The sequence below is a fragment of the Palaemon carinicauda genome, chromosome 7 (assembly GCF_036898095.1).
Source record: "Palaemon carinicauda isolate YSFRI2023 chromosome 7, ASM3689809v2, whole genome shotgun sequence".
NCBI classification, from domain to species: domain Eukaryota; kingdom Metazoa; phylum Arthropoda; class Malacostraca; order Decapoda; family Palaemonidae; genus Palaemon; species Palaemon carinicauda.
The window spans coordinates 54,709,947-54,735,740 of record NC_090731.1 but is presented as its reverse complement, the minus strand read 5'-3'; the positions used below and the strand labels follow the sequence as shown (position 1 = coordinate 54,735,740).

Genomic DNA, 25,794 nt, shown 5'->3' with positions numbered 1-25,794 from the left:
AAAATATCGATGTATATGTTTAGAGCCAAGGACTCTCTAGTTTGTTAGATTCTGGCAAATTATGGCCTTCAGCCGAAGTATTGAGTTTACCCTTTGATCTGACGTAAGACTTTGACTGTTTCTCTGTCTTGTAGTCGATAAAGAAACTCAATCAAACCCTTATTGACTAAATAAAGTAAGAGTTCCCGCGCATTTCACAAGGACACGTTAGTTAGCGCGGGAGACAGTAATTTTCCTCTGAGCTGTCCTGGACGACGCTCGTTCATTCCTGCCTAAAGCTCCATCCAACTAAGTAAGTACGTCTATGAGTTGGTGTGTCTCTCTGTCTCCTATCTACCGCGATACCAGGTCGGTTCCTCTGTGAGTAAGAATTATGTACAGTTGTATCGGTCTGTAAATTTGTCATCCCTGGGATTAGGGATTTGTTTTATGTATCAAATAATGTCTGTAGGCACTGGTAAGTGATTTACCCTAGATTCAATAGTGTATTCTCGAAACTTCGTCTTATTTAGTCCAACGTGGACTCAGTGTTTCATGAGCACAAGTTGCAAACCCCCGAAGTGTGACTAATCTAACTTTCATTTGCCTGACTTGTTATTGTGTTTTTTATTTTTTTATTAAATGATTATTTTTGTAATAAACTTAAAATTGTGATCATATTTTATTGAAACTCTCCTGAATTGTTTTGGAAAGCAAACCTCTTCAAGGTCTTATCATCGGCCCATTCCATCGGGCCTAGAATCATTAGTTTTTACTAAGTCGGAGAAAAATTCACGACATGAGATGTTTGACATGGCAAACAAGATGTATAGAAATAATTGACATAAAGAAAAGATATGGAAAATGACTGGAGAGGCATTGAATAAAACAGGTGAATTTATCATAGTTTTAATATTCTTGGCATGGTACATAACAAAGAATGAAGTTGCATAACTTATTTTAACAACACAGTTATCAACCAACATCTTATACTGTCAATATTATCGTAATTACTCGGTCCTCACGTGACAGAGTCTAAGTAAACAATGAAAACCGTGCGCGGGTAAACGGATACGGAACGCCACGTGTGAATGAACAACATTTCGACGGCGGTTAGCCAGTGGCCAGCTTGTCGGAAAGAAAACGGTTCTTATGAATAAGCTTTTAAAGTCCAGTAATTCTGCATAACCAAGTCACGAACTCTACCAGAAATAGAATTCGGGATCAAGCTGTCATTAATACTAATTTGGATTTCACCAAGGTTTCTTAAACTGTTTTTCTTTCCTACCACTGCCCAGTTTTATTTCCATTTAGTTTTAGCTGTTCAGTTATCATTCATTCCACAACACTAGTAAAAACGTGGTTTAAATTCTTAACTGCACCGTTGATGTCATTTATGGAGAAGTAAAATTGTGTAGCCCTTAACGTAGAGTAAGTAAAGAATAATGAAGTAGTTTCAGAGATAACTCTGTATTGGTATCACTATTTTCGTCACCACCTAAGACCTCTGTGGCGAAATTTCACCGGTTTATACTAAATAGCCCGATGTGCTGGGCTGATCACAAAGTCTGAAGGACTAACCTCTCAAAACCATTGGGGAAGTAAGTAGAATATGGCTATATTTTAACAAAATTTATTATAAAAATAATAATCTAATACGAGAAACATGAAAAATAAACCTTTACTTGATATACAAGAACAAGTGCGTGACCGAAAAAAACTTTGTCCGCATCGGACTCAAGATTTTAGCAAAATTAATTGAACATTTAAAAAGTTATCACGATAAACGCCTTACCGAGACCTTTTGACGTACTTTACACAATAACACTGATCCCCTGGCACAAGGATCGATGAAATATTAACAGATACAAACTTTACATAACTCTATCAAGACCTACATGGAAACCGACCTGGGTACACTAGGGGTGGGGAGAGAGAACAATTGTAAGAACTTACTGTGGTTGGGGACGTCGGATAAAAGAGGCAGAGCGAGCCTCTGCAACCTCCGACGTCACCTTTTCCCGCAATTTTTCCTGAACCTAAATTTCTAGATTGGATTTTTTTATCATGTTACAATAGAATGATGTTATTTTTCTTTATCTTAAATTACAAGTGGTTGATTTCTTTAGTCTCAGCACCTCCCCTACTAGGCGGTTTCTCTTTTTGGTTCTAAACATTCTCATCTTGAACGACATTCATTCGCCCGCGAGTTCTCTCCTCTCCCTCCAATTTGACGTAATCGTAGGCGGAGTCAAATGGCGGGAATTTCGATTGATCAGGTCGAAATTCCCGACATCCTCCACGCCCCAAAATAAGGAGCGATTAAACGTCGGTCAATTGGATAGAGCTGGACTCGGGGTGGGGGGAGTGACTTACTCCGAGACTCTGTTAGGCTCGCTGCGTAGCGCTCTGCAACGACTCGAACAGAGTACGCACAATATACAACACAGCAATGTTACCCCGGGGTAATAAACACAATCAATAATAAACACAGTCATACAACAGTTCAAATTAGGCAATTGGCCTAGCAATTCTAATGTACTCGTGTATAATACACATAAGGAACAGCAGAAATCAGTGATAATGTACACGTACATATTACAAAATTCAAATGGCAAGGCAAGTAGGCAATGGGCCTAAAACAAACCAAAAATAACAATGGAAATGCATACATAACAATTCAAATGCAAAGGCAATTAGGCAATGGGCCTAAGACAATCAGAAAATGGCAATGGAAATGCATACATAACAATTCAAATGCAAAGGCAATTAGGCAATGGGCCTAAGACAATCAGAAAATGGCAATGGAAATGCATACATAACAATTCAAATGCAAAGGCAATTAGGCAATGGGCCTAAGACAATCAGAAAATGGCAATGGAAATGCACACATAACAATTCAAGTTCAGTCTGCCTTAACTCACAATAATCGAGACTTATATAGCGCTGCTACATGCAGGCTGTTACTTGATGGAGTACAAGAGGAAGGGGCTGGTTCTGTGCAACGCTTGGTCTGTACGCACGAGAGACCATCCCGTCCCCGTTCTCCACCCCTTACGCACTTCCAACTTCCGCAGATTCATGCACACCTCACAAACTCCACCCTCCCTACCTTCCAGATAGGACACGGCCCTTTTTCACTCATTGTTTACAGCTACGTTTTATATATCGTCACCTTTCAGCAGACAGTCCATCAATTCTCGCTGTTTCGCGGCAGCCCTTCTCAATGGGCGTGCAGAACGTCCTTGTGCGTTCGTCTGCTCTGATTCAGTTTCATTTTCATTTTCACTTCTTTCACTAACTGCATAGTTCTCACCTTTCTCGTCGTTGTCGCCCGTTCCTGTGGCTGGTTGTTGAGTTGTCGTAGCTGATGCCATACCCTGGTCGTCCCCAGACGTCTCCGCTATCCCTGGCATTCCGGCTGTCGAACTGGACGCGCCCTCTTCTCCGTCATCGCCGTCGTCGTCGTCTTCTCCTCCATCGTCATCATCAGAGGGGGCTATTTCTAGGGGAACCAGGTGGCCGACAACTTGCAGCGACTCGACACCCTCAAACAACACTTTAGCCGAACGCACGACTCCGTCGTCGTCAGGATACGTCTCCACGACACGTCCCAGAGGCCATGTAGCTCTTTTTTTATTTTCTTGTTTAACCAGCACAATGTCTCCGGGGTGCAGCTTGGAGGGTTCCCCGGACCGACAGTCGTGCCGGGCTCTCAAGGCACTCAAGTATTCCCTTCTCCATCGTTCTCTGAACGCCTTCAGTGAATCTGTCAGTCTTATGTAACGATCACGTAGCTTCCGAGAGGTGAAGGTTGCGTTGAGATGGTCGTCCGGTAAGATTGGTGCCATGAGGTGGACTTGGTGTCCTCTTAGCAAATGGGAGGGGGTGAGGACTTCATCCTCGCGCTCGTCACCGCTGTACATAAGCGGACGATTATTCACCACTGCTTCTGCTTCTTTCACGAGGGTTAGCACGTGGGCGTCCGGCAGGTACTTCTTTCCGAGGGCTATCTGGAGGGTCCGTTTCGTCACTCCTATTAAACGCTCGAAGAACCCACCTTTCCAAGGTGCACGGGGCGTCTGAAACCGCCACTTTATGCCAGTTTTCCTCAGGAACTGCTGGATTTCATCTTCTTCGTAAAGTCCCTGCAGGAGGTGGCTGGCAGCCTTGAAGGTTTGATGGTTATCGGACATGATGAGCTGCGGGGCACCATGGGTGGCACTAAACCGTCTTAGTGCCAACACGAATTCTTCTGCTTCCAAAGAGGGACAAAAGTCAAGGTACACGGCTCTGCTAGCCATGCAGGTTATGATAAGTATATATCCTGGCCGCGTTTCGGTTTGAATGGCTGTTGTGTGGTCCACTCCGACCGCTGTGAAGGGTTTTGTGAGGGTGATCCTTTCCTTTGGCAGGGGGGGTGGCTGTCTCGTTAGAGGCTGGAAGGCTAGCTTGCATTCGGGGCATTGCCGCACGGTTCGTTTCGCAATGGAACGTAGACCCGCCACCCAACATTTCTGTCGAAAGATACCTATTAGAGTATTCACCCCACAATGCAAATGTAACTGATGTAAATAATTTAAATACATCGTAACTAAATGCCCTTTGGCTGGCAAGAGAATTAACTGATTAGTTTCTCCTACATGGGACACTCGTCCCCTGGTGCAGATAAGATTATCTACTAAAACTAGATTCAATTGTCTGACAAAATTAGCAACTTCACGAGGGGGTCTGACTCCGCCCTCTAAGTAGGCACAAACAGTAGGCAAATAATGTTTTTGCTCTAATTGGACAACAATACTGAACGGATGCCGTTCTATCTTAGCAAACTTTAAAATTAGTCTGACTACTCTCAACAAGAATTGGAACCCTACTTTCCTTTTCAGGATGTCCCAAATCTCGCCTGGGGGGGTAGGACACATCTCCTGCCTTAACTCCTGTACCGCCGCTACTACGTGAGTTTGGTGTAGTGGATCTTCCTCCTTGCAAGGAACAGGCTTTCCCGTGGTCCTGAGGAATTCTGGACCGTTCCTCCACGGGGAGTTAGCTTGCAATTGTTGAGCCGTTGCACCTCGGGATAGGATATCGGCAGGGTTCTGATGACTAGGGACATGGTTCAGACTGAAACTACAAACCTGCTGAATAAAAATAATCTCCGCCACTCTGTTAGAAACAAACACATTTTTATTAGACCTGGCATCGGGAGATGCTACCCATGCCAACGTTACCTTACTGTCGGTCCACATTACTATTTCCCGTGGCTCGATCAGTTCCTTGAGTGTTCTTGCTAGTCTGCTGCCTAACAACAAGGCCAGTAGCTCTAACTTGGGGATCGTCAGTTTGCTCATCCCTTTCGGAGTGATCCTCATTTTGCTGGTGACCAAACTTACCCGATTGCAATCGTCCCTGGTATATGCCACTGCTCCATATGCCTTACTGCTGGCATCGGTGAACACATGAAGTTCTAAACCCCTACTTCCTATCGATCTTTGAAAGGTGATGTCGCTCACCGCTTTCAAATCACTCAACAATTCACTTGCCTGTTTAGCCTTTTCTTCTCCTAACACGTCATCCCAACCTACATTATCCTCCCATAATTGTTGGAGGAAAAGTTTTCCCTTTACAAATAATGGGCTTATCAAACCTATCGGATCATAAATGGAGACTAACAGGGAAAGTACCCTACGCTTCGTAGGCACCCATCCCTCCCCCAACTCACAGATCTTTTTACTTTCTTTCACACACAATCTGTCCACGTCCCGGGCCCATCGCAGCCCGAGCACGTTCACACTCACAGGCTCACTCCACTGTTTCTCGCTATCGAAGGCCAAGTGATTGCTTGCCCACCCTTCCAAAGGCATACCCGCCCCTTTTAAGATGTTATTAACAGACTCATGCTCTTGCCTCATATGTTCTAAATCCTCAAACGTGGCCAGATAGTTATCGACATAAAAGGATTTTACTAAATCTGGGCGGCCTTCCTCTTTAAAATGACAATTTAATATCTGTTGTAGCAAAAATGGACTAGCTGTGATGCCGAACACCACGACTCTAAAGGCGAAGGTAAGCGCTCGACCAGCTGCCTCGCGCCACAGAAATCATGTGTATTTGGCATCACGAGGATCTAACAAAACACGATGGAATGCTTTACTTATGTCGGCTAACATGGCATATCGGTTCAACCTAAACCTTATAATTAAACTATATGCTACCTCTACCAAATTGGGCCCAGGTAAGAGACATTCATTCAATGACTTGCAACCCTTTGACTTTGCCGAGGCATTGAACACGATTCTAAGGGGGGTGGTACGGCTGTCTTTCTTAACTCCAAAGTGTGGCATGTAATAACCTTCCACTATGGGATTTTTCACCTCTGATATAAAACCTGCTTCGATATATTTATCTATCACTCCCTGATATTGTTCAAAATATTTCCTATCCTTTCTGAATTTGGTCTGCAACGACTCTAACTGCGCCACAGCGTTACGATAATTTGTTTCTGGCCTAGCATCCGACCCGAATGGTAGGCTAACCTGATATCCCTCAGGTTTTCTTACAACGCTTTGCGATACCTTTCGCACGGCCTCGGCCTCGCGAACAGTGTATTGCTCAGATGGGGCGATGCCAACACGGTCTAATCGCCACCACTCGTCTACATCACACAGATATGGCTCGTCCGTGATTCTGCACACTCTCAACGTTCTAACTTGTTCGACCTTTTCCCCTTGGAACAGCCACTGTGGCACCTTCCCGTACGGGGACATACCATTATGCGTCAAGAAGAGATTTATCCCATCTACCTTTTCAACACCTATAATGATATTGCTAAAATAATCAGCCCCAACTAATATGTGCACGTTCTTCATGGTATCTGATTGGTTTGCTGGATCGGCTAACGTGACTCCCTTGGTCAACAGATGCTGTCTGACCTTTACATAACCCACGTTATGTATCGGGACGTCCACGTGTTCGTGTGCCACCAACTTCATACGCATGATTCTTTTCCCCATTTCAACCCTGCAACTTACTACATCGTATTGTCCACTTATTTCCTCGGAACCAAACGGAGCTATATTCAAGGATACTCTTCCTACCACCGGTAGGCCTAATTGACGGGCAATTTTTGCTGAGATGAAGCTCCTCTGGCTTCCTGAGTCGAGAAATAGGCGGACTCGCTTACTACCTTGCTTTTGTTGAATACCTGCCATGGCTGTTGGCAAGATAGTGCATGGGAGGTCCACATCAGACCTCTGCGCGATCTTTGCGCTTGTGCATGGTTTAGATTCTACTTTAACTTTGGAAGGACGGGGGGTAGTTTGGTTCTGCGCAGGCGTCGCATTTACTACGGGGTGGGACGTTGTTGATTGACTATTACTACTATGACTAGGGATTGATTGCGGTCTACCCGCATCGCAAATTGCAGTGTGGTGCTTAGCATTACAGTTTCTACAGGAATTTGAAACGGGACATTTATCGCTACGATGGCCTGATTTCGTGCAATTGAAACAAAGACACCTTTTTAGCAAAATGCGACATCTAGCAGCTACATCAGTGACTTGGCGACATCCGTGAGGCGGATGCCGTTCGTTACAAAATGGGCAGGAATTATTGTGGATGGGATGGGTTTTCGGTCTTACACTACTGTCTGGTCTTTTGTCACTCTCAAGACTGTCGCCTCTCTGCAACGCATCGTCTTCTAGCATTCTCACAATAAAATCTATTGCCTCAAAAAACTCGTCCAACGTGTTGTCGCATTTTCTCAAATGCTCTACCACTTTGCGGTAGAGCTTTCCCTCTGAAAGTTTTTGATTAATGAGGCTCATGACCATGCCCTGGCCTAAGTCATTGGTACTCAGTCTTTTAATTTGTTCAATAATGATGGTCAACTCAAAACGGAACCTTTTGAGTTCTACTGGGTTTAGTGACGGCACAAAGATGTTGGCTAATTTACGGTGCAGAATCACGAGTGTCTGGTGCACGTTGCCATATTGCTTATCTAATAGGTCTAATGCTACACTATAGTTCGCGGCGGTTACACTTAGAGATTTGATGATTCTAAGTGGCTCTTTGCCCAACGTCCCCAATAAATATGTGAATTTAGACACTTCGTCTAAATCAGCTCTCCTATCCACGTGGATTGTAAATAGTTCACGGTACGATGCGTACTCTTGCACTCCCCCTTCAAACGTGGGGAGAGGCAGCGGCTTCAACCTGGGGAGGGCAACATTCCCCGTTGAAGGGCCTTTCACTTTATCTATTCTATTATACAATAGGGTGGAAGCACGTGTAGCTTCACCTAACATATGCCTAATTCGGGCTTCGATACTAGATTCTAGTTTAACGCGCTGGCTTTTGTATAGCTCTTTAAGCTGTCGGACCTCAGCCTGCAACTCCGTTACCAAATTCTGGTAAACGGACTCAGAGTAGGTCTCTATCAGCGCCCTTTGCGTTTCGCTCAGTAAGTCTTCCACTAGGCCCATCAACGCCTCGATGTGCACGATCGTGGCCACCGCCATTCTGACTATTTACGTTAATTAGGGGGGGTTGACAAAACAAGAAGAAAGATTACGTTTACGTTATGAAGAAAGGGACAAGAAAAATCAATACGTGGATGATCGGACACCGAGACGTTGAGGACCTTTTAATTGTTACGTCTCTCCCTCTCCCTCCTAATCAACCTCATCAGCCGGTTGAGGAAAGCGTTGCGGATTGATTGGTCAAAGTGGACCCTATCTCTTAACCTGCCCTCGCGGTAGGCTCTGGAGTTCATCGGCAGGTGTCTCACACCGTACTGATGCCTCTTTGAACAATGTTTCGAAACTCTGGCATTGAAATTCTTTACTTTACTAATGTACTCTTTTGAATTAACTGCGAATCGGTTATCGGGTAGATACTCCCTAACCTCTGCGTCACAAATTGCTATGATCCCCGCTATGCTCCTCAATCGCTCGATGAGGACCCTCAAATTATCCCACACAGTTTTGGGATGTTCATTAGCCAGGTCGTTCCCTCCTAGGTAGAAAATAACCAAATCGTACCTCTTGTCCCAGAATTCTAATTGTTCGTTCAAGAAATGGTGGACTAGGCCCCCCGGCCTGCGGTAGATTTCTATCTCGTTACCCGAACATTGAGGTAGATTTGGTGGGAGTTGGCTGTGCCCTATCAACGCTACTCTAAAACTCATACTCTAATTAAGTCCCGTCCGGCTCTAGGAAGCGCTTGTAATCCGGTCCGAAGGACCAAATGTGGCGAAATTTAACCGGTTTATACTAAATAGCCCGATGTGCTGGGCTGATCACAAGGTCTGAAGGACTAACCTCTCAAAACCATTGGGGAAGTAAGTAGAATATGGCTATATTTTAACAAAATTTATTATAAAAATAATAATCTAATACGAGAAACATGAAAAATAAACCTTTACTTGATATACAAGAACATGTGCGTGACCGAAAAAAACTATGTCCGCATCGGACTCAAGATTTTAGCAAAATTAATTGAACATTTAAAAAGTTATCACGATAAACGCCTTACCGAGACCTTTTGACGTACTTTACATAATAACACTGATCCCCTGGCACAAGGATCGATGAAATATTAACAGATACAAACTTTACATAACTCTATCAAGACCTACATGGAAACCGACCTGGGTACACTAGGGGTGGGGAGAGAGAACAATTGTAAGAACTTACTGTGGTTGGGGACGTCGGATAAAAGAGGCAGAGCGAGCCTCTGCAACCTCCGACGTCACCTTTTCCCGCAATTTTTCCTGAACCTAAATTTCTAGATTGGATTATTTTATCATGTTACAATAGAATGATGTTATTTTTCTTTATCTTAAATTACAAGTGGTTGATTTCTTTAGTCTCAGCGCCTCCCCTACCAGGCGGTTTCTCTTTTTGGTTCTAAACATTCTCGTCTTGAACGACATTCATTCTCCCGCGAGTTCTCTCCTCTCCCTCCAATTTGACGTAATCGTAGGCGGAGTCAAATGGCGGGAATTTCGATTGATCAGGTCGAAATTCCCGATAACCTCTGTTGGAATTTATCTTAATTCCAACCTTACTTATATTTAATGCACAAAACAATTATTCAAAAACTAAAACAACTTACATCAAATAGTAGATCAACTAGTAAAACTTTGTGACATTGCCCTACATTACTCTCTTCCCCAGACATGTCCAAAGATACAAAATAAGGTGCTATTATAGTATGCTATCTACCGCCGATTTTGCTATCTACCACCCCTTTCTGAAATTTTGGAATTGGTTTATTATTTTGTTTATGAGACCCCAATTAACACTACTTTACAATTAACTGGGAAATCCCCAATACTGTCACTGATTGGTTTAATGTGTCTGGAAGTATGTAGTGTGGTGGTTTCAATTGGAAAGTTCCGAGAAAAGGTGAAGATGTATTTCCTGCTTTCTTGAATGATGTAAGATGTTTACATGCAGTAGTAGAGTAAATTTTTGATTGAATATTTTTCATAGATTATTTTCTTTCAGTTTTGTAATATTTGATTTTTCATTTGATTAACTAGTAACATTGTTGTATGATGAGCTTTGAATAATTTGTAAAAAAAAAAAAGTTTCCCTACAAACTGCTTATAATTATGCACCCATGTTGTCCAGCCAATAAATATTATTAAACTATCATTTAAGTCCAATGAGGATAACATACTGGTGGTAAGTAATCTGTTTGATAATCCTCATCAAACAGGAGGATTAACATTGACGGTAGACAACATACTTTGTGGTAGATACCATACTATAGTAGAAATTCGACGGTAGATAGCATACTATAATAGCACCCAAAATAATATAGATCACTTATTACAAAATGTTGACGATGACATGTTCCAAAATTGTCGTGGTCTTGGAGATTGAATGTTTAGTTTTGTTCAGAGTTAAATTCCTAAGAAGATGCCGGCTTTTCCACTGAGTACTTTTTATTGGAACTGTTCGCCGTGGCTGTGGTAACCTCCGAGGTCATTTACTTCTTACCTTTGAGAGGTACATATTAGGCTACGCACGCGCGAACTTAAGGCCTATTAGGCAATTACTAATTGAAGTCATTTAATTCATAAGTTTAATTTTATTATTCATTTTACTTATCATTAACACTAATACAGTAGTTACTTTACTAAGTAGCATTAAGTTATTTACTTTTAATTTATTAAGAAAAATGGGTAAAGCTTCGAGTCAAGCTGACGACCGAACAGCTATTCCCCACAATCGGACACTATTATCAATCCTTTCTAATTAAATTAATTAATTTAACGTTAACTGTTTTCCTTATAAGGAAACAGTTTTGCTTTCCATTTCTTTTGCAACTCTTACCTCTATAATTTATTTTTGGTTTCTAACAGTTTAAACGAACTTGAAATCTAACACAATATCGGAAAAAGTGAACTTTAAGCAAAGAAAACCTCATAGAGTGGCCGTTACAGAGGCTAAGACCCAACAACACTACTGTACTATATTAAGTCACCGTTTTTGTTGTCGGTTCAAGTTGATTGCTGCTTGTTGAGTTGCTGGATGTCTTACATATATTCTTATGTTACTTTTAATTTTAACTTACGAGTTTGTAAAGACTGAACTCCAACAACATCTGTCTTCATAAAACTGCCAAAATAGACCCATTTCATCTATAGTGTACTAGGTTTGTATGTCTTATGTTAGTCACAAACATTTTTCTAAATGAAATTCCTAAAGTTTTGGGTAATTTTGGGATCTTCAATAGACCATTGCAAGTCAAAAGAATTTGTAATGATCAATTAATAGGGGGTTAAATGTGGTAGTTATTCACTCATTCATCATTTAAGTATTTGGTAAAATTGTTTACCAACAAATAAGAAATATCGCGTGTATTTATTATTGTATATTTATTTTTATTTATTTTATTTATTAATATTTATCATTATTTATTAATATTATTATCTATTATTTATTGTTATTATAATTTCTTGTTATTATTTTTTTTATTTATTATTTATTATTATGGGTCCCAGAAAATAATATATAGAGAAGAAAAGGATAGTTTTATCATTATTCATTGGTTCCCAAGTATGTTTTCCCCACCCAAAACCCATTTCCCTCTAGGTGGCCTCCATTACTGTAGGACATATTAAGATATATCTCACTACTGTATTTATTCACAAGGGAAATAAAGGTATTTTTGAAGAAAATGGAATATTTGGGTATTGTTTTTCGAGCCTTTGTATATCAGCGGTCAGTTCCTTCATCAAGCATAAAATATGGACACCAGCTAAATTAAGCTTACCCTTTAACCTAACCTAGAAGTCGTGTCCTTACATACTTCCCTAATGGGGGACCGACGCCCCCCTGCAACCCCCTCACACTGCTGTATTCTTAGCCCTCATCATAGAGGTGGCCGCTATTATACATACACTCCTTGTTTTTTTCTACATAAAACGGCATTTTTTAAAGGAAAGCTATTCCAAGCCTGAACTATACCATTAAATAATTTGTGAAATTTGGGGATTTTTTGAGCAACTTTTTGTGTAAATTTTCATTGCTCTTGCTTTATTACACCCACTCATTACATCGAATAATCCAAGAAACATTAGTCGTAAAATCTATCTTTTTCAGAAAAAAAAATAAAATAAGAACATAGCCTAATGTGATAATAGTAGTAAAGGGGAACACATTAACCGTGATTTATTAATCCTATCCTAACCTAATCTTCCTCTTTCAATATCAGTCTCAACATTTTTTAAATTATATTTTCCTTGGTATGTTGTTGGGCTTAGTTATATGGTATTGAATAGCCTTGTTGGAACATGGGTCCACAGATTGTCTGTAAAAGAAAGAGAAAAACTTTAGGAAATAATCAACATAAATCACAATTAAGGGAAAATATTTTAAGTTAAAAATATTCTCTTGCTTGAGGGTACACTCTGGCACGCTATTTTACCTAATTTCTCTTCCTCTTGTTTTGTTTTTATAGTTTATAGAGGAATTTTATAGCTTATATAGGAAATATTTATTTCAATGTTGTTACCGTTCTTAAATGATTTTATTTTCCTTTGCTTCCTTTCTTCACGGGGCTATTTTCCCTGTTGGGTCTCTTCCTCTTTCAATATCAGTCCCAACATTTTCTGAATTATTTTTTCCTTGATATGTTATTAGGCTCAGTTATATGGTATTGAATAGCCTTATTTGTAATGACTATATTCTTAATTTTAGGTGCTGGAGAGGGGTTCCTGTTTTTTTTATTCAGTTTTCATAAAATGGTTGATGTCACTAAAGAGAACTTTGATGTCCTAAAGGATGATATTCTGTCAGATATCAAATCATCTTCATTCATTGCAATTGATACAGAATTCACTGGACTTTTAGTTGATTCGGCATACAAAAATAGGTAAGCAAGTACAAATAGGTATTCTGTAAATATTTCTGCTGATATTTGTGTATGAAATAAATGAATATTCTAAACTCAAGTGATCATGGTTTAATAATATACTTAATTTTTTTTCATCAATCATCTGATTTAGACATTTTATTGTTAAGTTCTATTAAGTTTAGAAGTTCAACCAGCACTTGTTCCAACACTAATACAAACCTAATGATATTTGTTCCGTAACCGAAATACAAACCACGCTATTTACATAGGGTATTACTTTCGGCGTAGCTGAATGACGAGCCATTAGATTTTTAACGAGGGTTAACTACCCTCTCGCTAGTTAGCGAGGGGGTAGGGCAGGGTTAGCTAGCTACCCCTCCCCCCTTACACACCGGTGAACTGATTCCCTTCACTTTTGGCTTGGGTGATGATCAGACGTGTCTGCATTTTTGACAGCATTAATTTTTTGCTTTTTCTTACAGCTTGTGTGTTTGGAAGTTGGCCTCTCTCTCTCCATCATGCGGAAGTGCCCTGGACTGCCCGACCGCCCTTGTGGGACGTTCATGTCGGCGGTCGAGACGGACCCTCACACCTTGTGTCCGTACTGCAGAGGTCAACGGTGTGATAGGGATAAAACTTGCAGTGAGTGTAGGGAGTGGTCTACCTCCCAGTGGGAGAGGTTTTCCCACCGACGTAAGAAGAAGTCTATGCGTGACCTTTCTCCTTCAAGGGCTTCCTTGAAGAAGGAAGGTTCCAAGGACTCTTCTTCCGTTGCCCGAACCTCCTCCGAAGCTCCTACTCGATCGGTCTCTCACGAGAGGCTGTCGAGTGGTAGCGTAGGCCACTCTTTTGTTGACCAACCTCGGGGTTCGGGAGAGGGAGTTGCCTCCCATAGCTAGGCAGCTCCTCCTCCTCCTCCAGGGGAGGATATTGATATTGATAACTCTGTTGCTAACAATGATCTTTTGCAGCTTTGGGCTTCCTTGGGGCTTAGGGGCTCGCCCTCCAGGGAAGCCCTGTTTGACCTGATCCAGTTGGGTGCAGCTGTCAAACAGTCGCCGGTAATAGCAGAGATAGATCCCCTGTCTATTGTCGACGTTGTTTTGGCAGAGGCTTCCGACGAGTCGGGTGAAACCCTTGCTGTTGTTGCGGATGTTGCTGAAGGCTCAGTTCCCTCCGAACATCCTTCGAGGGAGGAGCTGAGTCCAACGGTCTCTCCTGCGGGTGATTCCCCCCCTTGGGAGAGTTCACTGACAGAGACTCCTCTTCGGAGGACCGACGATGGTGTTGCTGCCCCTCGAGGTCGTCTTCGCCGTAGAGGCCTTCCTTCTCCTTACAAGGGAATTAGGAGGCGCCTCTTCGGTTCATCGCCTTCGACGTCCCCCGCAGAGGATCCTCCTCGAGGTGAGCAGACCGTTGCAGCTGCATCGCTAGACCTCTCAACAGATCGTTCAAGATATCCTACGCCTGCCAGACCTGGGAGTCTTCCTTCTCCGTTCCTGGACGCAGATGCGCAGTGGGCGCCAACGCACCCCGTTATCCAACGGGCACCGGTCCCTTCGGGGCAAAAGGGCTTATCTCACAATGTGAGTAAGTCCCTTAAGTGCCAGGTTTTACCTGCACGTCTATGATCTCCTGCGCGCAGTAGTGCGCAAGCGCTCTCCTGCTGTAGCTGTGGACCAGACCTCTTCGGACTCAACGCGCCAGCGATCTCCTGTAGCTGAGTCATCTCGCCGTAGATCTCCTGCTCGCCAGCGCTCACCTGCGCCCGATCCCCTTCCCTCCAGCGGAGTCGCTGACACTGCGTCTGTCAGCCGTCAGCCTTGGTTTGGGTCCCTGATCAGAGCGGTCGTCCAGGCTGTTAAGCCGACCCTCACTGATCTGGGCCTCAAACCAACGGCATCCTCGTCTCCGCTGAAGAGGAAGAGAGGAGTAGGCTTCGTGGTGATTTCCCTTTGGGTTAAACTGGCTCCTAAGAAGTCCATCAGGAAGGCCCCTTCCCCCTCTCAGACGTTTTCTCCTTCTCCTGTGGACGAAGCCTTTCGACGCGTTCTCAGGAGAATCCAGCGAGGTGAGACATTCTCCCACGGCACCAATGGGAGGAACCCCACCTTGAGTAGGAGAGTCGTCCCGTGTGGGGCAGAGAGGAGTCCTCAGACTTTTTTACTGGAGTCCTGTATTTCTCCTAGGAGGGAGCCCAAGGACTCGAAGACCGTCCTAAGGTCTTCTTCCCGGGTTTGATCAGGGCCAGCAAGACCCCAGGAGAACATCCACGTGTCCCCCCAAGTAGAGCATCTGGGGACAGGAGACTTTGCTGCCAGTCCACAAGGAGGAGAGCAGCATGCCTTCTGGCAGGTCCTAAATCTGATGAGGTAACTCAACAGGTTCAAGGACCCGGAGACCGCCCCTCACGAAGGCAAGGATACCGTCCTGGAACAAGTCTACGGCACTCAAAAACCTCCGAAGGCCAGTGCGGCTCTGCCCTGGTCCCAGGGGGTGAAGAGCGCCAGAGACAAGGTGGCCGGCTCTCCGAACTCACCTCCTCCTGCCGTTCCTCTGCCGGTAACAAACTCCTCCCACCTCCTTGTATACAATAGAGAAGGTACTTCGAGATCATGGGGGAGCCTTGTTTAGCTCTTCCTCTCCACCATTCTGTGGAAGACCTTACTAGGGGAATTTCTCTTGAGAAACTCTCCGCCCGGCAGGTGACATTCTCGGCTACAGATCTTGAGCCAGGAGAAAGTCGCAAAGTGTGCCATGCAGGCCACTTCGTGGCTGGATGTCTGGCTGGGGTCTCTGGGCATCCTGTTGCGATCCGAGGACTTGTCCAAGGAGAGCACCAGGAAGGCCATGGAGACTTTCCTCCTCTCGGGCACACGCACTATCGAGTTTCTGGCTCACCAAGTTTCGAACTTGTGGGCAAACTCGATCTTGAAGTGTCGTGATGCGGTGACCGAGAGGTTTCACTCGAAAGTCCCAGCCGTGGATGTCAGCAAGCTCAGACACTCTTCCATCCTTGGAAAGAGCCCGTTTGAGCCAAAGGATGTGGAACGGACAGCTGAGAGGTGGAGGAACTCGAATCACGATTCTCTCCTCCAAAGGGCTCTTACATCCAGACCATACAAGCCTCCAGCATCTCAACAACAACAGCCTCGTCAGTCTAGGACATCGAAACCGGCTCCGACAGCAAAGTCAAAGATGTCCAAACAGCAGCCCTTTCCTGTCAAAGACAAGAAGGGCGGAAAGTCCTCCAGGGGAGGCAGGAATCCTAGAGGGAGCGGCTGAGGCCGCAAACGCTAGGATTGGCAATCCCCCTGCGTGTCCAACAGTGGGAGGATGCCTGCACAGTTGCGCGTTCAGGTGGCAGCAACTCGGGGCCGATTCCTGGATGATCTCCGTGATCAGCCAAGGATATCGCGTCCTGTTCATAACATCTCTACCTCCCCTGACAGCGAATCCAGTGTCTTTGAGCTCCTAAGCCATGGGATCGGCAAAGGGGCTAGCCCTTCGGGCGGAAGTCGAGACCCTGCTCAAGAAGGATGCTCTCCATGAGGTCGTCGACGGGTCTCCAGGCTTCTTCAGTCGACTCTTTCCTGTAAAGAAGGCGTCTGGAGGCTGGAGACCCGTCATCGACCTCTCAGCTCTGAACAAGTTTGTCAAACAAACTTCGTTCTGCATGGAGACAGCAGAGATGGTCAGACTTGTAGTGAGACCGCAAGACTTTATGTGCACACTGGATCTGAAGGACGCGTACTTCCAGATCCCAATCCATCCATCTTCCAGGAAGTACTTGAGATTCAGCCTAGACAACAAGATCTACCGGTTCAAGGTGGTGTGTTTCGGTCTCTCCACAGCACCACAGTTGTTCACCAGATTGTTCACCCTGATATCTTCATGGGCACACAGGATCGGCATCCGTCTCCTTCGCTATCTGGACGATTGGCTGATCCTGGCAGACTCGGAGTCGACCCTTCTTCGACACCGAGACAAGCTTCTGGGACTTTGCCAAGATCTAGGGATCATGGTAAATCTCGAGAAGTCTTCTCTGGTTCCATCTCAACGACTGGTATATCTAGGCATGATATTGGACACCAATCTCCACAAAGCCTTTCCATCAGACGACAGGATAGCAAGGCTGAGGAGGGTCGCAGAGCCTTTCCTCAGACGAGAAGAGCTTCCAGCCCAATCTTGGTTACGTCTCCTAGGTCACCTGTCTTCCTTGGCCCGTCTAGTTCCAAACTGCCGCCTCAGGATGAGATCCCTGCAATGACAGCTCAAGTCCCGGTGGAATCAAGGCAACGATTCCCCGGACATTCTGGTCCCCATGGGGCCTGCGGAACGGACGAACCTGCAGTGGTGGTTGACCGACGGAAACCTTCGAAAGGGAGTGGATCTTCTCGTCCTCCCCCCGGATTTGATGCTGTTCTCGGACGCGTCAAAAGAAGGGTGGGGGTCCCACGTTTTGAACCAGAGGATCTCAGGCCTATGGTCAGAATCAGAAAAGTACCTCCACATCAATCTGCTAGAAATGAAGGCCGTATATCTGGCTTTCAACAGTTCCAACAGATCCTGGCGGGTCACTCCGTGGTGGTGATGAGCGACAACACCACAGTAGTGGCTTATATCAACAAGCAGTGAGGTACCTTTTCACAACAGCTATCCCATCTTGCAGTAGAGATACTGAGATGGACCGAAGTCCACTCGATACCACTATCAGCTCGCTTCATCCCGGGCAAAAGGAATTTGCTCGCCGACAGTCTGAGCAGAGCTTCGCAGATAGTGAGTACCGAGTGGTCTTTGGAACCTCTAGTAGCCAACAAAGTCCTGACATTGTCGGGTTCCCCGACAGTGGACCTGTTCGCGACAGCCTTGAACTTCAAGCTGCCGCTGTACTGCTCCCCAGTCCCGGACCCCAAGGCACTCTGGCAAGATGCCTTCTAACAACGGTGGGACAACATCGACGTCTATGCCTTCCTACCGTTCTGTCTGATGAGAAGGGTGCTCAACAAGACCTCAACCTGTCAATGACCTTGATAGCTCCGCTATGGCATCATGCAGAGTGGTTCCCAGACCTTCTGCAGCTCCTGACGGAACTCCCGAGAGAACTCCCCCACGACACGAGCTACTCAAGCAACCGCACTGCAATATCTTCCACAAAGCCGTAGCATCGCTACGACTTCACGCCTGGAGACTATCCAGTATCTCCTCACAGAGAGAGGCTTTTCGCAACAAGTTGCGGAGAGGATGTCTCGACACCTGCGAAAGTCATCTGCAGGGGTCTACCAGGCGAAGTGGAGAGTCTTCTGTGGTTGGTGTCGTGGGAGGGGTATCTCTCCCCTCGATGCCACTATTCTAGCAATAGCGGAGTTTCTTGTATATTTGCGGGAGGAAATGCACCTTATGGTCTCGGCGGTGAAAGGCTATCGCTCAGCCTTAATCCTGGCCTTCAGGCATAAAGGAATAGACATTTCTTCCTCGCTGGAACTTTCTTTGCTCATTCGAAGCTACGAACTTACCTGCCCTCAGTTGGAAGTGAGACCTCCTCCATGGAACGTGGTTCGGGTTCTCAGGGCTCTTAAGAGACCTCCGTTAGAACCATTACGCCAGGCTTCTGATCGTCACCTGACTTGGAAGACGGTGCTCTTGCTCGCTCTGGCTTCAGCCAAGCGTGTCAGTGAACTTCATGGTCTCTCGTATGACGTCGCCCATTCAAGAGCAGGGGGGGAGGTAACGTTCTGGTTCGTCCCTAAGTTTGTTGCTAAGACTCAAAATCCTGGAGTTCCGGACTCACGGTTCAACTCCTTCAGGATTTCGAGTCTTCGTTCTGTAACAGATGACCCAGACCATCTCCTACTATGCCCAGTAAGGAGTCTGAGGCGTTATCTTAAAAGAACAGCTGCAGTTCGTCCTCGCGTGCAAGCCCTGTTTGTGAGCACAGGGAGGACGAAGAGGAGGTGTCATGGGTAGATAGAATAATATAGAAAAGAATGTTAAAACATGTGATTTTTCTACTCTTAGAGAAGCAGAGAGAGAGAGAGAGGGAAGGTCCCGCTAGTGTTTATTGAAGCTGTCACTGTCAAGATATTTATTATGTGCCTAGGCCGGCGGTCATTAGGCATAACGATCCCCTGTCTGAAAACCAAGGAGTCAACGTTATAGAATTTGATTACACCAGCAGAGCGTTCGTCTAGGTGTTATCAGCGGCATGGTTTTAAGGAACACCAATGAGGATGAAGAAACGAGAAAATTTCCTTATATGGAACTGTCCATAGTTAACCCCTCCCATACAGGGATATATAAACTTCCACGTGAACGAGAGAAAGGAGAGTACGAAAGACAGAACAGGAGTAAGGACAAGAAAGAGTGAGAGAGAGGGAGAACAAGCTCAGGGAAGAAGAGAAGACGTAAGGACCAGAATGCAGACATAACCAGCTTTGTCCGAGATGTTAGAACGAGTTGCCCCCCGCCCTCATTACCGACCACGAAACGCCTGGACCTGAAATATCTACGTTCCTGTCAACCGTCGAGAGCTGCTGTGAAGAGTAGTATTTTTTTTGTATTATCTATCTACTATCTTGACTGTTCCCCTATTTGCTGGAGTGTAGTTTAATCAAATGATTTTCTTTGTTTAGTTCAGTGCTTCCTAAGTACTCAATCAAGAAACATTTACCTTTGACTAGTTGTAAATAAAATTACTGTATGTTTTCTTTTGTGAGTTTTCTTTCTATATTTCCTTTTGTTTCATTGTGTATTGTAGCCGAAAAGTCCCCATTTCATTAATCAATTCAACAGAACCTGGTTCGATCCCCACGAGGATCGTAACAGGAGGGTCAGCAAGAATACCATCTCAGCTTGGATTCGAAGGGTCATCCATCATGCCCTGAATCCAGACCCTCCTCCGTCACATCGCCCTAGAGCACACGATGTCAGAGTCATTGTAACGTCCCTGGCATTCAAGAGGAACTTCTCTGTGACGCAGGTGCTACAAGCTGGGGTCTGGAAGCGTCAAACGACCTTCACAGCCCACTACCTGCAGGACGTGACCCACAGGAGTCTCGATACTTTCCTTATCGGCCCTGTAATGGCTGCACAACAGCTGGTCTAACCTCAGGCTCCTTAATGGACAGGTAGCAGAAGGTTGAGGGCATTGTAACCCGGTTTTAGACTGCATGAATGAAAAAGTATGTCTGACCCTTACTCGTTTCTTCATCCTCCCCTCTCTTGGGGAAAACAGCATCCTGGGTTCTCTGCATAGCTGACCTCAAACCACTGCAGGTAAACCATGCTTCCTTGTGTTCCTAGTTTTTAAATATTTAACTTACCCGGTGAATATATAATAGCTGAGCCTCCGGCGGCTCGACAGAAAAAACACAAAAACTCGCGAGCGATCGCTATGAAGGTTGCGGGTGTGCCCACTAGCGCCAACTATCGGCCAGATACCGCATATACATGTAAATAGACCCAATTCTTCTCTGTCGGTCTGATCGACAAGACGTACCATTACTCGCTGTTAACCTGGAGTTTTTCAACAGTCTTGGTGAAGTACTGTACTTCCTTTTGGTTTGAGCTTTCGCAGTGCAGGTGTTTTATCATCAACTTAAATCTTGAACTCTTTTTTTGGATAGATTTAATTGTTGATGACTTTGGATTGTTTTTTTGGACTTTCTTTGACTTTTAAAAATGGCCGACCCTTCCCTTAGTACGGAAGTGTGTTTTAGGCTTTTAGCTATTATCTTATCACGTTATAAAATGTTGTTGTTAATTATAGATTTTCCTCTATATATTTTATATCTCAACCGCCTTTATTAGGCCTCCTCGATTAGCTTTCCATTTATAATAAACATCAAGATAAATTTTAATGATTTGTTTATATGCGACCTTACCTATTCCTCCCCTAATCCGAGAGTAGGCGGTCCTAACTTGGAAACCGAAGTTAAACAACGTTGAGCCCTTTCAATCGTAAATAACTTTTACAGAGCAAATGATTTAAAACTTATTAAATGAATATTTTTTAGTAGATATTTTATGAAAGATTTTCTTTGAATAGTCTTCGTACTGTTTCAAAGATGAACTAACGTTTGGTTTATTTATGCTACGCAGTTTGCGCTCTATCGTTACGATAGAGAGAGAGAGAATCACAGTTTCACTTTGCAGAAAGAGTAAATCGATTCTGACGTTTTGTTCATTCTTCTTTCAAACTTAAATGTTTTAAATACTAATTTAAAGGAACTTGTTAATTTTCAATTTCTTAGTCCTTTCAGTTTTTTCCTTTGGTCAAATAACCTGTTTATTGACGAAAGGTGAGTGGGCTTTTCTCTTCGGTGTGAAATCAAGAGAGAGAGAGAGAGAGAGAGAGAGAGAGAGAGAGAGAGAGAGAGAGAGAGAGACGGAGAGAGAGAGAGAGGAAGAGAGAACGTTCCGATCTTTATTCTCGTCCCAAGCCAGTAACGTTGTTCTCGAGTCAGTTTTTTACTCTCGTCCCAAGTCTCTGTACGGGGAGAAAGGATAAAACGTTTTTAGTTTTTATTCTCGTCCCAAGTCACTGTACGGTGAGAGATTGAAAACGTAGTTTTGAATGAACTAGTGTTTAGTCTCCTCCCCAGTCACTGATCTTTTTATCTTAATATATGTTTACTGTTTTTTGCTTGTATTAATGTGCTTACATTATATGACTTATTTCGCAATTCTACCCTACATCAAAAGGTTATAATTGCGAACTTCAGGTAGAAATCAGTTTTATTCATGCCTAATGTGAATTGTTGAAAAATTCGATTTCAGTGAAGTAAGTGCAAAACAGAAAATCGTAGTGATAAAGTGATAATTGCGCAAAGTGTTATCAATGTTGCGACCGAGGGTTCGTCTGTTCGTGCCTGTCGTTCGCCTAGTCCGGGACCTCTTGCAAGCTCCCAAGCCCCAGGGAGAAGTAATGTCGTACGACTTATGGGTTCGAGAGGCCTTGATCAGCGAACAGACGTTCCCTCTATAGTTTCAGGCGTGTCTCATCAAGACCGCCCCTACCATAAGACGAGCGAGACGATTTTCTCCTCGTCATCCGAAGGCTTTTCGCGTAAGAAACCGTGGAGCAAGGTTTCGAGGCCCTTAAAGCGAAAGTCAGTCCCTTCAGGACAGGTCCAGCGTCCTGGTTGTAGCCATTGGGACAGCTCTGACCCTATGCAGTCATCGGAAGACTGCTCGCCGCCTAAACACAAGCGTAACACAGGCTCCGAGAGTCTTATTTTAGGCAAGGTTTTGTAGTCACAGACGTTACCCTCGTCTCTTACCGCACCCATTCCCGTTGATCCTAAATGGGTTGTACTGCAAGACATGCAGAATAAGCTTGCCTCTCTTATGGAGGACTATTCTGCTGAGCAGGTTCACGATGATCCTCGCCGCTTAGCTGATCAAGATCCTGGCCGTCAGCCGCCCAAACGAGCCTTGGCTCGTCCTGTTGACATTGACGTTACAAAGTCACGTCAATCATGTTTTGTAGAGCCTCACTCGATGCAGTCCCGTGTTGACTCTCAGCCGCTTGTGGACGTTCAGCCGCTGCCGCTTGCTCTTGTTGACGTTCAGGACGTTCGCCAACCAGCATAGTTGACTTGTTTTGACGTTGAGCGTCAAGCACCGCAGTCAAGAGTTGTTTTGACTGCTCAGTCTAGGCAGTCAAGGCAGTCTCGAGTTGACGTCGAGCGTCCTCCCGCACCTGTTGTTGTTGCTGGTCAGTCCTTTAAGCAGTTACATGACATAGCGTCCTTGACTGCTACTGTTGCTCCTTTGTGTGTGGACTCTGCTTGTCAAGCATTGCCACTACGGCAGGTCTCTCCCTTGCTTGAGACTCGGCAATTGTCGGACAAGGTTCCTTCAGATGAGGAAGTTGCTGATCCCCCTCCTACTGATATTCCCTTGAGGACTCTGTCAGACGGAGAGGAGCCTAAAGCTGCTCAGCCCTCTATGGACTTTAAATAAATCATGCTGATTTTTAAGGATCTTTGTCCGGATCTTTTTGTAACTGCTGCTCCTCGTTCGCCTAAACGTCAGAGTTTACACTAGGCCTAGCTACTTCGAAGCCGTTGTTTTCTAAGCTAGTGCTCTCTCGCTCTTCTAAGAGAGCTTTACGTTTGCTAGGCGACTGGTTAATCACCAGGAGGAGTTTGGGGGAGACAGCCTTTGCTTTCCCTTCTTTTAAGCTGGCTTATAGAGCGAGAGTCTGGTATGACACGGGAGAAGTTCTCGGCTTGGGAGTTCCTGCCTCTGCCCAGATAGACTTCTCAAACCTCATAGACTCTCCCTGGAGCCTGGCCATGAGACGCTCCAAGATTTTATGGTCGGCTTCAGAGCTAGACCATCTCCTGTTAGGAGTTTTTTCGAGCGTTTGAAGTTTTGCTGTACAATTTTGTCATGCATAAACAAGGCTATCAGGGATGGCTCCAATAATCTGACAGCCACGTTCTCTGCAGGAACAAGTCTATCAGGGATGGCTCCAATGATCTGGCAGCCACGTTCACTGCAGGAGTACGTAAGAGGCAAGTGCGCTCAATGTGTTCATTGTCAAGACAAACTTCACGATGAAGTCTACCAGGCTGTCTTGACAGCATTAATGGAAGGCGACTGGATGGTCTCTCTCTCGACCTTCAGGATGCATACTTCCACATTCCTATACACCCGGATTCCCAACCGTTTCTGAGGTTTGTTTACAGGAATGTGGGGTACCAGTTTCGAGCCCTGTGCTTTGGCCTCAGTCCTGCTCCTCTTGTGTTTACGAGGCTCATGAGGAATGTGGCAAAATTCCTCCATCTATCGGGAATCCGAGCCTCCCTGTACTTGGACGACTGGCTTCTCAGAGCATCGTTCAGTCTTCGCTGTCTGCAGGACCTACATTGGACGTTGAGTCTGGCCAGGGAGTTGGGACTTTTGGTCAACCTAGAAAAGTCCCAACTGATCCCATCCCAGATTATTCTATATTTGGGGATGGAGATTCGCAGTCCAGTTTTTTTCGGGCTTTTCCGTCTGCCACCCGAATAGAACAAGCCCTGCTCAAAGTCCAACTAATGCTGAAAAGAGAACGTTTGTTCAGTCAGGAGTTGGAACAGTCTCGTAGGGACTCTCTCATCCCTGGAGCAGTTTGTCTCGCTAGGGAGACTACACCTTCGGCCTCTCCAGTTCCATCTAGCCTCTCACTGGAACAAGGACAAGACGTTAGAGACGGTATCATTCCCAGTCTCCGAACCAGTAAAGGCATGCCTGAAATGGTGGGACAGCAATATCAGTCTGAGAGAGAGACTATCCCTAGCAGTCAAGAACCCAAACCACGTGTTGTTCTCAGACGCGTCGGATTTGGGTTGGGGTGCGACCCTGGACGGTCGGGAATGCTCGGGTCTGTGGACCTCAAGTCAGAAGAGCATGCACATCAACGGCAAGGAGCTATTAGCAGTCCACTTGGCCTTGATGAAATTCGAAAGCTTTCTTCGAAACTAAGTGGTAGAGGTCAACTCAGACAACACCACAGCTTTGGCGTACATTTCCAAGCAAGGAGGCACACACTCCCTCACGCTGTACGAGATCGCAAGGGACCTTCTCATATGGTCAAGAAATCGAGGCATCTCCCTGTTGACGAGATTCATCCAGGGGGACTTGAACGTCTTGGCAGACTGTCTCAGTCGGAGGGGTCAGGTGATACCCACGGAATGGACCCTCCACAAGGACGTGGGCAAGAGTCTTTGGGCTACTTGGGGTCAACCCACCATAGACCTCTTTGCCACCTCGTTGACCAAAAGGTTACCAATCTATTGCTCACCAGTCCTAGATCCAGAAGCAATCCACATAGACGCGTTTCTACTGGATTGGTCTCATCTGGACTTATATGCATTCCCACCATTCAAGATAGTCAACAAGGTACTGCAGAAGTTCGCCTCTCACGAAGGGACAAGGTTGACGTTGGTTGCTACCCTCTGGCCCGCGAGAGAGTGGTTCACCGAGGTACTTCAATGGCTGGTAGACATTCCAAGAAGTCTTCCTCTAAGGGTAGATCTCTTACGTCAGCCCCACGTAAAGAATGTTCATCAAAGCCTCCCCGCGCTTCGTCTGACTGCCTTCATACTATCGAGAGACTCTCAAGAGCTCGAGGCTTTTCGAAGGAGGCAGCCAGTGCGATTGCGAGAGCTAGGAGAGCTTCTACCATCAGAGTATACCAGTCGAAGTGGGAAGTCTTTCGAGACTGGTGCAAGCCAGCATCTGTGTCCTCTTCCAGTACCTCTGTAGCCCAAATCGGAGATTTTCTTTTACATCTGAGAAATGTTCGCTCCCTCTCAGCTCCCACGATTAAGGGCTACAGGAGCATGTTGGCTTCGGTCTTTCGTCATAGAGGCTTAGATCTTTCCAACAATAAAGATCTCCAAGATCTCCTTAAGTCTTTCGAGACCTCTAAGGAACGTCGTTTGGCAACTCCTG

At 45.1% G+C, this 25,794-nt stretch overlaps 1 protein-coding gene across 2 annotated transcripts in view; it reads left to right on the top strand.

The window, feature by feature from the left end:
• Positions 1 to 11,451: 11,451 nt before the first annotated feature.
• Positions 11,452 to 25,794, top strand: part of LOC137643924 (pre-piRNA 3'-exonuclease trimmer-like) — a 227,484-nt gene continuing 213,141 nt past the window's right edge. For both annotated transcript variants that reach the window (XM_068376689.1, XM_068376688.1), the window contains exons 1-2: positions 11,452 to 11,643; positions 13,191 to 13,365. In XM_068376689.1, coding sequence (XP_068232790.1) covers positions 13,235 to 13,365 — 131 coding nt within the window. In that variant the 5' untranslated portion in view covers positions 11,452 to 11,643; positions 13,191 to 13,234. The remainder of the gene's footprint in view (positions 11,644 to 13,190; positions 13,366 to 25,794) is intronic.